This window comes from Protopterus annectens, chromosome 2.part0 (assembly GCF_019279795.1).
Source record: "Protopterus annectens isolate FY-2018-M chromosome 2.part0, PAN1.0, whole genome shotgun sequence".
Taxonomy (NCBI): domain Eukaryota; kingdom Metazoa; phylum Chordata; order Ceratodontiformes; family Protopteridae; genus Protopterus; species Protopterus annectens.
In genome coordinates this window covers 433,902,309-433,915,076 of record NC_056728.1, presented here as the reverse complement: position 1 = coordinate 433,915,076, position 12,768 = coordinate 433,902,309, and the positions used below count along the sequence as shown (strand labels likewise).

The 12,768-nt window shown below is 39.3% G+C and overlaps 1 protein-coding gene across 2 annotated transcripts in view; it reads right to left on the bottom strand.

The window, feature by feature from the left end:
- Positions 1 to 12,768, bottom strand: part of VPS13A (vacuolar protein sorting 13 homolog A) — a 4,910,496-nt gene that overhangs the window by 3,000,780 nt on the left and 1,896,948 nt on the right. For both annotated transcript variants that reach the window (XM_044060868.1, XM_044060869.1), the window contains exon 22: positions 9,648 to 9,765. In XM_044060868.1, the coding sequence (XP_043916803.1) occupies positions 9,648 to 9,765 (118 nt within the window). The remainder of the gene's footprint in view (positions 1 to 9,647; positions 9,766 to 12,768) is intronic.

The following is a 12,768-nucleotide window of genomic DNA, read 5'->3' as shown; positions in this document are numbered from 1 at the left end:
AGGTTTGTTTGTTGTCTGCTTGTATGAGGCAGTTGTCCAGGCAGGGGTATATTTGAATCCCCTGGAGTCTGCAGTGTGCCACTACTGATGCCAGGCATTTTGTGAACACTCTGGGCGCAGTAGATAAGCCAAACGGCAATGCTGAGAATTGATAATGCTCTGTTCCTGCAAGAAATCTGAGGTATCTTCTGCAGCTTTGTCTGATTGGGACATGCAGGTATGCCTCCTTGAGGTCCAGAGTGACCAGCCAAGACCCCTTGCCCAGCATGGGAAAAAGTTGCTGCAGCGTCAGCATTTTGAACTTTGGCACAATGAGAAAAGTATTTAGAGTTGACAAGTCCAGTATAGGTCTCCATTTGTTTTCTTTTCTTGGAACAAGGAACAGTCTTGAATAAAATCCCTGGCCTTGTTCCTGAGGAGGAACCCTTTCTATTGCTTTTATACTTAACAGCTTTGAAACTTGAGTGAGTGCCTCTGCCCTTTGATGATGTGGCAGGTTTGGCATGCCTTGTCTTATTGGTAAAGTATGGAAGTGGAATCTGTAACCCTTGACTATTAAATCCAGAATCCAGTTGTCCTTGGTTAAGATATGCCAGTTTTTTGAGAATAAGGATAATTTTCCGCCCAAAGGTGCTTCTCTTTGAGCCTTTGTAGGCGGTATGAAAGTCAAGTCATTGTGATTGTCCTTGTGGTGCAGCTGGGTTGCCTGCGCCACTTCTTTGATTTGGAGGTTGCGATTGGCGGCCCCTGTAGGATCCTCGGTATTGCCCTCTACCTCGGGCACACCTGCTTTTTCCCCTTTGAAACTTATCAGAGCCTGGGAAGGACCAATTCTTTGAAGGCCAGTTTCTGCTGAATCTGGGTGGCTGAACCTGAAGGAAATCCTTGACTGTCTGTACTGACTTAGTTTTTTCCTCAATGGATTTCAACACATCTTTTGAATTAGCACCAAAAAGCTTCTGTTTTTCCAGAGGTGCATCAAGTAACTTTACTTTAACATGGTCAGGCAAAGACTGATCTTTTAGCCAAGCATGTCTACGTATCACAGCCCCAGTCATAGCTGCCCTACATGAAGCTTCCAATGCATCATAACCACACTGAAGAAAATGGTTGTTAACCTGCTGAGTGTTATGTATATGTTCCTGCAATGCCTTTCTATCAATAGGCTCAGGAGAGGCTAACTTTTTCTGTAAATCATCCAGTAAAAAATCCTGGTACTGAAACATGTGAAAAGGCAGTTAAGTGACCTCATGGCTAGGGTGGTAGAGGTATAAACTTTTTTACCCCATCTCTCCAGGGACCTAGCTTCCCTGTCCGCTGGCAGTGGATTTTTGGCAGTGGAAGTAGCCACTCCCTTGGGGCCCTGTGAAATAGTTTCTAGATCCACAGAGTGGGCCTTAAAGAGATGCTTGTGAGTGTCAGGGACCCTATAATATCTGTCTGGCTTGACAGGAGCAGGGGGGAGAGAATCAGGGTTAGCACTGGAGTCAGAGAAAACATCATCCAAAACATCCATAACTGGAGGAATAGCTAAAGGTCTGTGCTGGAGAAGCTTGAGGAAGGTACGCAGCCTTTTCCTGGAATCAGAGAATTCCTGACCCTGCCATTTAAAATGTTCCCTCATAGAGTGCAGGACTTCACCAAACGAAAATCCTCTGGAGGGGAAGCAGAGGGAATTGATTCCTCAGCATCAGAGTCCTCGTAGGCCTGAAAGGATTCTTCTTGGGTATCAGAATGCTAAGAATCCCAAGAGGCTTCATCTGAAGAGAGGTTGTCAGCCTGCTCAGTTCTGGGCCTTTTCTCTGCAGGTGGCTGAGAACCTCTGTCTGGATGAGGCTGAGACCCCCTGATAAGAGAAGAGAAGTAAGATCTGCAGCAAGAGACATGATCTGTTTATCAGAAGAAGGGGCCTGAGCAGCAGGTTTAGGATGGGCCTTGGCCTGGCTGTCGGCCTTAGCACATGCAAAGGCCTTGATGGACATGGATGCAGGGGGCCTAGCAGCCCCACGTGCAGGAGTAACCTTGTCTACAGAAATGGTGTCAGGTAGATCCAGAACTTCGGTTTCCGGAGGAAAATCAACAACCGGCACCTGAGAGATCTCCGAGACCGAAGGTAGTGTTAACGCTGTGTCGTCGGCCTGGAGCAGTTGAATTACCGCTTACGAAGGGACTGAAGCACTAGCGGAGGGTTTAGGAGTTGCATCGGTGGTGGACGCGGGACGAGGATGTCGGTCCCGGTCCTTTCGTTTTTTGGCAGATTGAGTTGTCGGTTGATCCGACGGCATGATATATGCGAAAGATTCACCGAAAAAGTCTTCGGCAAATTCTGCCCGGCGCCTGAGAGTGCGCTTATTAAAGCAAGCACAGGCAGCACAGGCCGAGACGTCGTGGTCTGGGCCCAGGCAAGGAAGGCAGTAAGAATGGAAGTCCTTATGAGGTATTTGTTTACCACAAGACAAACAATTATTAACTTTCTCAATTTGTTCTGACATCGGCTGAGGCAAGAAAAAATGTTCCCCAACGGGGTACTTAGCTTTTAGATGACTTCGGTACTGAAAACACAGGAGCTGACCGACTGGCACTTGTGAACTGCTTCTGCTTCGGGCACCGCGCGGCAAGAAAGACTGAAGAAGATGCCGTCAGCCGATGCCTTTATACTCCAGCCGTTGTGACGTCAGAGAGGAGGCGACACCAGCCGACGCCGGACCCAGACTTTGGAATTCGGCTGACCGAGGGCTGCCTGAGGCAGGACAACCCATATGTTATGACTGCAGTTGCATTCTTGAAGGACATGTATGGTTACAACTGTACGTACAGTCTCCAGATGAGAAATTATTTGAATGGCAGGATTCTTTACAGGTGGCATCAATGTTGTTTGTTAAAGTGCTACATTCTTTTTATGAAAGGAAAACTGCTGAATTGGTATCCCAGGTCAGCCAACTTTGTGAAAAATCAAATTATATGAGAATGATCCCTTTATATTGGGAAGAGTTTGTGCAGTTAACCCAGGATTTAACTGAATCAGAGAAGGAGTTAAATTACGTATGGTTAAAATGTTTTCTAGATACTCCAGGGATTAACGACACGGTAAACAATTCAATATTCAGAAAACTGGGAAGTTTTCTGATGATAAACAATGGTCTCAGCCCCAAGTTAGATGAAACAGGAAAAAGCCAATTCTCAAGAAGGGTGGGGGTACCTCTGGGGTGGATTTTTCCTCCACTACTGATACTGAATTAGGGACACCATCTACCTCATCTATGGCAAAAAAGAAAAATGACAGTTTGCCTTTAGGCTTCACAGACGGGGTAGACGTAAATATCATAAGTGCAGTACCTACTCTAGAAACATTGTTACATCAGATGACATCACAGTAAATGACTGCAATGTCCTTAATATTTCTTCTTCTCCTTTATCTTCTGTTTAAATTGAATTGCTTAATAAGGGTCTTGGCTTTGTGCCCAACTATTTAGTGTCTGAGGATGTGTTTGCCCAGGATGTAATCTCATTCTGTAGATTGCTGAATCTAAGTGTGTTTTTTCGTAATAAGTCAATTAACAGGGAAAGTGACCCTTACGTTTTTCATTTTAAACCATCTACATTTGTACCATCTCCTAATAAGAGTGTTGCAGTCTTTCAAAAACAAGTACTGAAGGACTTGCATTTTACCTATGGATCTCATTTAAAGATTTTCCCTAACAATTCTTCTTCTGCACATAAACAAGCGTTGGTAGATCTTTCTTTTTTTTCCAAAAAAAACTTTACATGATTTTATATTAACAGAAAACAAAAGAAAGAAGGAAAAAAAATCAAATGGTTACTGGGAAGATATAAAATTAAATAACTTTTTCCAACTTCCAGGAGACTGGATCATTGTTTATTATTGGAAATAATAAGCCAGCAAGTGTTTGGTAGCCATTTGTTTAAAACCTTCCCATGTGATTGCAAGTCTATCCATCCATTCAGATGCAATGCAAAAGTTCATTAATAGGAAGAGGGTAAATAAAAAAAGAGTCTGATGTGGTGATATATTAGTGGGAGGGATATCAAGTAATGTAAATTTCCATGTCAATGTGGCTTTTTCATATCCCATCTTTTGAAGTTGAATCGTTAGGGAGTTCCATAATTTGTATACACATTTACAATTCCAAAATAGATGGATTAAGTCTGCTTTTTGGAACTCACAGTAAGGACAAACTGGTGAAATGGATGTGTTAATTTTATGTAAAGCCACGGGGGGGACAGACATTATTAATGATCCTAAGTTGTGTGTACATCAGTTTTCAAGGAGTATCTTGGTAGTTATTTTAACTGATTGTTTTATCTGTTGCTCAGAGATAGAAGGATTCATTTTAAGCCAATAGTAAGAGAAGAGTGTGTTATTTTGATATCTAATAGCAGTTATCAACCTATATGTATTTGACATTTTTTATATAGTTAACATTAACTTCCACAAGGACTCACAGTTCTCTCTGTCCCCAACTGTTACATTACTTTTATACAGGTAACAAAAGCATAGCTCTTTAATTTGCCTTAGAATAACTGTGTAGGTTTTAGGTAACTTAAGATGAGTTCCTATTTCTGTGATACAACATTCACAAAAGGGAAAGAAGTCCAAAATTAGTTTATCCTTTAACACGGTGACGTTATTTAGGTTAAGCATTAAGTTACTGAGTCCCAGATTTGGGTTGAGATGTAAGGGTTGTAAAGTTTCCAAAGCTGCTGATAAATTTAAAGCTACAAAGAGCTTTTGTAAAGTAGTGATAAAGCATTTTCTTGGGTCAATGATCTTGTAAGCTAACAATTCTTTCTTATAAAGAAAAGGAAGTGCTTTGGGGTTAAAATTGAGGGAGTTTATATATTTACAATTTACTTTTATCCATATAGGTGTCCAAGTGTTTTACTGGGTCACGTTCTGTGATTTTTATTATCCTACTACTATTACTAATATCAAAATACAATCTGACATCTGGAAGATTAACTCCCCCATTTAGTTTCGGTTGCATTAGTTTGTAGTACAATATCCTTACAGATTTAGGGGACCATATAAATTTAGTTAAAAGTGTGTGCAGTTTTTTAAAGAATTTATTGTAGACTATCACTTGGCAGGTCATGAAAATATATAATAATCTAGGTAAGATATTCAGCTTGACTATAGCAACCTTTGATAAAAAGGGTAATTTTACGTTATTCCATCTGTTACAATCGTGTTATATTTTGCCAATTATTCAAGATGTTATTTTGATAAAATTCCTTTTTATTTTGGTAAAAATAATCCCAAGGTATTTCATAGATTGTTTTATTTTATTTGTTTCTAAATGTGGATATAATAACATTAGTTCAGAAGGGCTTAAAAGAAATAATAGTTTTGTCTAAATTAAGTTTATAATGCAATAGCTTTGAGAATGTGAATCCAGATTGTCCAGGTGAAATGACGTGTGTTATGATTTTTTGAGTCTACTAGCAAGGATAGATGTGAAGATTTTTACATCCAGATTTATAAGAGAAATAGGTCTATAGCTTTTAGGGTCTCTAGGGTCTACATGTTCTTTTAGAATGAAGACTGTTTTCAAAGCATTAAGATAAATACCATTAATACTGTTATTTATAATGTAATTAAACAGATGTTGCAATATTCTAGCAATTTATGGTGAAAACCCTCTGGTCCTGGAGCTTTATGAGATTTTAAGTTCTTTATTGCATTAATAACTTCCTGCTGTGAAACAGGATCTGATAGTACTTTTTGCTGGTTAGAGTCTAGTTTGGGAAAACAAAAATTCCAGAGGAACAATGTTTTATCCTGTTCTGAAGTTGGAAACGTTTGCTCTCCATAAATCTGTATGTAAATTTGTTCAAATACTTTTAGAATGTCAGTATTACTACAGTAGGTCTTGTCTAAGTAGCTAACTCCAGTTATAGCAGGTGTAGAGTTTTGAAGGGAAATTTAGCTAGCTAGCACTCTAGATCGTATCTGTGCTCCCTCAGCATATTTGGACAGGTTTATTGTTTCACAGAATGAGAGGTTTTTGGCCTTCAATAAGTAAAGGTCCATTTGGGATTTAAGTAGTTATTCCTCAGTTTTCTTTACTAAAGCACTTACTCAGTTCCAATTCCAATTTGTGTATCTTTTCTTTTATTAGTGTTTCCTCTTTCCTCTGTGAATTTTTATGATGTACAGCTTCACTAATAAGTCCTTATTTGAGATTTAGTGGTGGCCAATTCAATGTCCACTGGATACCGAGAGGTAGGAATTTTACCCAGTAAGTCTTAAAAATATGATGATTCCTTCTACGATATCTTGCTTTAAGAGGCTGAGATTAAGAGACCAATTGTAACCTCTTCCGTTTAAATTTTATCACTCCAGTTTATGTTTAAAGAAGTTTTTGAATGGTCAGAGAAAAATCTAGTGTTAATATAGCATTCTATACTCATACTTAAAATAGATCCAAAATAAGGAAGAAATCAGTTCTAGACCACCTTTTGTGGCATTGTGAGTAGAAGGTGAATTTTCTTTATTGGGATCTTTATGTTTGAAGGGATCAAAAAGTTTGAAATCCTGTTAAGCACAGCAAGTACAACAGTAGCTTGTTTACTACATGGTTTATTGGGGTTTGATCTATCAGATGTAGGATCTTAATATGCACTCCAGTCCACTCCTATGATTATATAGTGCTTCTTAAATACGGCTAAAATGTTGTAAAGTGACATAAAAAGTGCTGTTGATTACTACAGGGGGCATAACCATTTAGGATTAAAATAGGTTTCATCATAGCACGATTTTTCATATTGTATAGCACCATCTTCCACTTCTGTTATAATCACATTTTATAATATCCTGGAACAATTTTTTTGATTATTATAGCCACGCACTATTAGTTTTTTCACCAGATGTTATAACGTTGCTTGATCCATTTTTTCTTCCCAATCTTTACCCATTGCTCATTTGTCAAATGGGTTGGTAGATCTTTCTAAAAATAAGCAAATGGTTATTAGTCCGGCAGACAAAGGGGGAGTGGCAGTAGCATGGCATTGGGACATGTATGTTTTTGGACCCTACTCCAGTGTTTAAATCTGCTACTGATAATTTTTTATAGCTTGATATGGATGAGAGTATTATTAGTAAGGAAACTAAGTTTCAACTTATGGTTAAGGATCCTCTGAAACAACATTTTTACATGCTGCCCAAAACCCATAAGAATTTACACCAACCCCCAGGGTGACCAGTATTAGCAGGCAGGTGCTCCCTTATGGAACCCCTGTCTGCTTTTCTTATCTAGTATTTGAAACCTTTGCTAGCCCATGTGAGATCTAGAATACAGGATACTATGGAGTTTTTTAATATTATCAGAGACACGCAGTTGGAAACAGGGTGGTATATGTGCACCTTGGATGTGTCAGCTTTACATACTAATAATCCTCACTGGGCAGGTCTGCTGGCTTTAGAATACTGGTTGGATCATGTTCCTTTTTATAGTCCAGGATTTAACACTTTTTACTTTGTTTAACTGAACGTGTACTAACCAAAAATGTTTTTTATTTTAAGGAAGAGTGCTATTTACAACTTAAGGGTACAGCTATGGGGGCATCATTTGCCCCCATTTATGCAGACTTATTTATGGGCTACATCGAGAAACAAATCATTTATGATCCTATGCACAATCTTTACCTGGAATCCATGGATATCTGGTATCATTACCTTGGTGATTTTTGGTTGGTATGGCATTCAGAGGAGACTATTTAAGGGAATTTGCTACTTATCGTGACAATAAGTGGGGTATACATTTTACACAATTTCAGTACCACACAAATTACTTTTCTGGATGTTGAAATTCATGTACAGCAGGATGGCACCTTAGGGAGACAGGTTTACAGAAAGCATCCTCAGGTTAATATTTTGTTAGAGGCCAACAGTTGTCATCCTAAACATATTATTAAGAACATTCCCAAGGCCCAATTTATGAGGCTTCATAGGATTTGTTCTTCGGATGAAGTGTTTGCTTTACATGATCAATAGTTGGTCGATAGGTTTTGCAATAGAGGGTACAAATATCAGGATATTATCAAATCTAGCAATTATATAAAATCACATGCAGACTTATGGTATTAAACTGTGCTTTTTACTAAACTGGACTCCTTGTTCGTTGAATTTGGATTATGAATATTGGTACAGTTGTGTGTAGTCAGCAAAATGCCCAGGATGGCTTTGTTTTTTATGGTTGCAAATCTAGCAATTGTTTTAGACGTTTGGGTAGAGCTGAATTATTAAAATATAAAAATGGAAGGGTAGCTTTGCATACTCTGCTAAGGTTAGTTACCAGTTATGGTAGTAATACATGATTTATTCAATAAATAAATACTGGGGGATCCCCTCTTCTGAGGACACCTTGAGGGATACGATTCCTTCAAAATGCCTTTTTTCTTATAGGAGGGGAAGGACCTTGGGTAGTTGTCTGAATCATCATAAGAAGTTGTACTGTAATACTACTGGGGCTCAACAAACCACTTTGCATGTGAAATTTTTGGAGGGGTGTTAGCCTTGTAATCATTGCAGTTTCTGCAAATTTGTAGGTACTACACAGCTATTTACTTCTCATAATACTTCGTAGGTGTTTAATATTCAGGTGTATGGGGGATTATGAATCGGACTGGGTTATTTATTTAGTTTTATGTACGTACCAGGCTTTTTATGTAGGGCAAACCTCCCATTTATTCAAGTTACACATTTCTGAACACCTTAGTGATGCCCGATGTGCTCGTCAATCTAATGCCCTATATAAACACACTATCAACCATCCAACAGCTCAGTTTAGGTTTGTGATCATAGGCAGAATAATGTTTAATAATAAGGATAAAGCAGGTTGGCATAATACTTTAGAGAAAAAAATGGATTATTAAATTGGGAGAACCCCCCCCCCCCAGTTCTTAATGAACATTTATGATCAGCCAATGGGATGTGTTCAGATGGTATTTAAAGAAAGTTGTGGAAGAATGCATGATTATTGCACTAAAGAAGGCTTTGCAGCCACAACCAGTCTGTTGCTTCTGAAATGATATGGCATTATATGGCATGATATGAAATAATGTCTTATTACTGACATTAGAGTGCTGGCCATTGCTGTTTTGGAGTCATGTTTCATTGTCGGCCATGCACCTGCTCTTTATGTGTGTGGTATTGGTTTTACTGAAAAAAAAATTGTTCCAAAGGAAAACGTACAACAATCATGGCAGACAAAATCTGAACTGCAATATATAAGACCTCATGAAAAATACATGCAAGTATAGGCACCTAAGGCCACAAACTTGACTTCAGAAATTTTCCTTTAAGCAATTTTTCTTTCTTTAAAGACCAGCAAGATGCGGCTTAACAAAAATGGTACAAGTCAGTAAAGTGGTCAGTGGGCTTCCCTAAATGAAAATCAATTGTAAGAGAAGATAAAAACATTTTACTGCAATTGAATTTATGGTCCCACAAAATTAAAAGCACAAATTCACAGCAGATAAAACAGATTACTAATGAAACAAACCATTAAAAACTAGGAGTTTCACTGCACTAGGACAAAGGTCTGGACAGTTTATGACACAGCAAAAATGAATGCATACATCAAAAGGCAACACTGACAACTTGACATTCACAAAGTAATACTCACTTGGGCATTCTGGGGTCAGTCACAACCAAAGCTCGACTGAATTCTATATTGAAGTCCATAGGCTCCAGTATATGCAGAGAAGACTGTCTCTGTTTGCGGGCCTCATACCACTTTTCATCTGAAATTTGAGATACATATTTAAAACTCAGAAATCCAGTAAAAAATACCACTGTTAGAAAAATGCTTAAAAACTTAGATAAAAATGAGAACCTAAACATTTCCCTTCTATTCCAATGGTAAAGTCATTTAACTGCTTACGAAGTGTGAGGCCTCTGAGTCCTTGCAGTAAAGGCTAGCTACAAGGGTACTTGCTATGACTTCAGACCCCAGACAGCATAATGCATTTTGTGAACATCCACAATCCATCAAGCACTGCTCACTTTGAAATTCACACCAGCAGCACTAAAAAGTAATGACTATAATTGCTTTCCAAATTCCAGTTTGTGGATGTCAATAAAAGCATTTGTATAAAAGGAAAATCCATCGCCTCCATTCTTATTCTTGCAACTTCAAGAATTACTACAGAATCTGGTAGAGTTTCTTGTTGAAAATAGTACAGAACCTACGGATTAAAAAACAGATAACTAGTATGACATATAAGACACTGCATTATAACCATAATAATCAATCAGAGGAGGTTAGAAAAGACATGGAAGAGACACTGGAAAGGGAAATTACAAAGCAACAACTGCAGGACAGTTGTATGGCTCCCAAGTACGCAAAAAATTTCACAAGGTTTAGGATTTTGCTTGGAAGTACCTGCAAAGGAATTTTTATACCCCAATCAGACTTCACAGAATTTTCCCCCTAGTAAACAGCAAACGCTGTAAATGTGATGAGAATAAGAGAGCGAATTAGAAATGTTTCTGGAGTATGAGGTTCACAGGTTGGTACTAGGCTATCAGCCCTAGGGCCTATACAAGCCTAGCCATAACAATTCCCTGGCTATTTCTTCCCACACTATTTACTTCCCTGGACCGCTGTCTAGCAGGGCGACTGACGTGATCCCCGGGGTGAATTTCCTTTCTCCCATCCAATCGTCAAGGTTCCTTTTGAAGAGGGCCAAAGAGGCACTCTGCTTGACATGTATGGGCAATCTATTCCAGAGTCTGGGGAGTCTCTGGGTCAAGAACCTATCCCTCCAGCATGTTTTGTTTATTATGATGATAAGGTTTAGATCCCTGGAGCGTGTGGCTCTGAGGGATTGGGATTTCTTTAAGTGTAGCATGTCCAACAGCTCCGGGACTGACATGGACTTGTATGTTAAGCAGAGATTGCCTCTGAGTAGACGATATGTGACAGAGTATAGCTGGAGGTTTTTAAGGCAGTCAGCATAGGACATCTGCTTTAGGCCTGTGATTCTTTTAGTGAGGTATTTCTGCGGCCTTTCCAGTTGTTGCAGACGTCTTGACAGGTACATACCACACGGGGCATTGTATTCTATAATGGGTCTAATGAGGGATGAGTACAGTGGGACAATGACCTCCTTTTTTCTGGATGAAAAGCCCTTAGTGTTGAGTTATGCCGCATAGACGGATTTCCTGACTGTTGTGGCGATGTGGTTATCGAAGGTGAGACCACTGTCCACCTGTGACCCTAAGTCTCTTATCACACTTTCGGTGTTTAGTGTACTGCCACCTATATGGTAATTAACGGGTACATTTTTTTTTCCCCAAAGTGGATAACTATACATTTCTTGGCATTGAGCTTGATCTGGCACCAAGCATCTGTTTCTGTAAGGCCCTTTTGTAGAGTATCCACATCATTTGGGGATTCAATAATGGCTCCCAGTTTGCAGTCATCTGCGAACTTTGTTAGCCAGAGCCCCTTAGTGTTGGCCTGTACTTCAGAGAAGTAGATGCCAAACAAGAGTGGTCCCAGGACTGAACCCTGAGGTACTACACTTGTCACTTGTCTGGAGCTGGATTTGGAGTCGGCTACTTTTACAGTGTGGGTTCTATCACTAAGCCTGTTAGCAACCCATTGGGTGACATAGGGATTAATGCCCAGCTTAGTAAGTTTATCTATGATTCCAGAGAGGGGGATGGTGTCAAAGACCTTGGCAAGGTCTAGATAGGCTGTGTGGACCACATTACATTTGTCCATGGCCCTGGAGACTGATTCGAAGAAGTCAATCAGGTTCATGAGACAAGATCGGCCCTTCACAAACCCAAACTGGATGGGGTCCAGTGTCTGAAGGTTGCCAATGTCTTTGTTTATAAGTTCCATGATAATACGCTCCATGGCCTTGCAGATAAAACTCGTCAGACTCATGGGACGGTAGTTTCTGGGATCCAAGGTGGATACCCCCTTGTGGAGAGGGATAACTGTAGCTCTGCGCCACTCAGTGGGCACGAAACCTGAGGTGAGGCTATGATTAAACATGACACTTAGGTGAGCTGCCAGTTCATATTGTAGTTCATGTAGTACACAGCCCGGGATGTCATCTGGTCCCATGGATGCTGTATTCTTAGCTTTGGGGAGTGCATTTTTTACCTGTGTGGCCGTTATTACTGTAATTTGGCAATCTTCCAGTATTGAAATGGGCCATTTAGGGGGTGAAAGAGGGGTGAAGTTGGCACTGAATTGATCTGCCAGGATATTGGCAGAATTTAAAAATTCATTAGAGAACTTTACCAGAAATACTAAAGAAGCAAACGGTTCTAAGTAAGGAAATTGTTATTCTGAGCTGAAACAAAGAATCTAAATTGCTCGGACATAGTAAGTCTTATGTTTAAAATAAACACAACTGAGAAGGAAAAGTGCTTAGAAACAGTACCAAAATCACTACAAACCAAAGCACTTGCAGAACCAGCAAACAAAACGCCTCTTCAGATCAGTGAACCAAAAAGATTTATTTAACACCACATAACAAGAACTTGTGTTTTCGTCCTTGGACTTCATCAGAATGAATAGTAAGCCAAGCTAGTGATCTCCTTAAACAGCCCTCCCTTCCCATTGACAAAACAATTAACCACATTTAGTATAACAAAGTAGTGCATTCAAAATGCAACTATAAAAACTCCTAAAATAAATAGTTACTTGTTACAATAACAGATTTTTTAAAAAGTAGATTTAAAAAAACATTGAATTACATGATTAATATGTAAGAACATAAAGT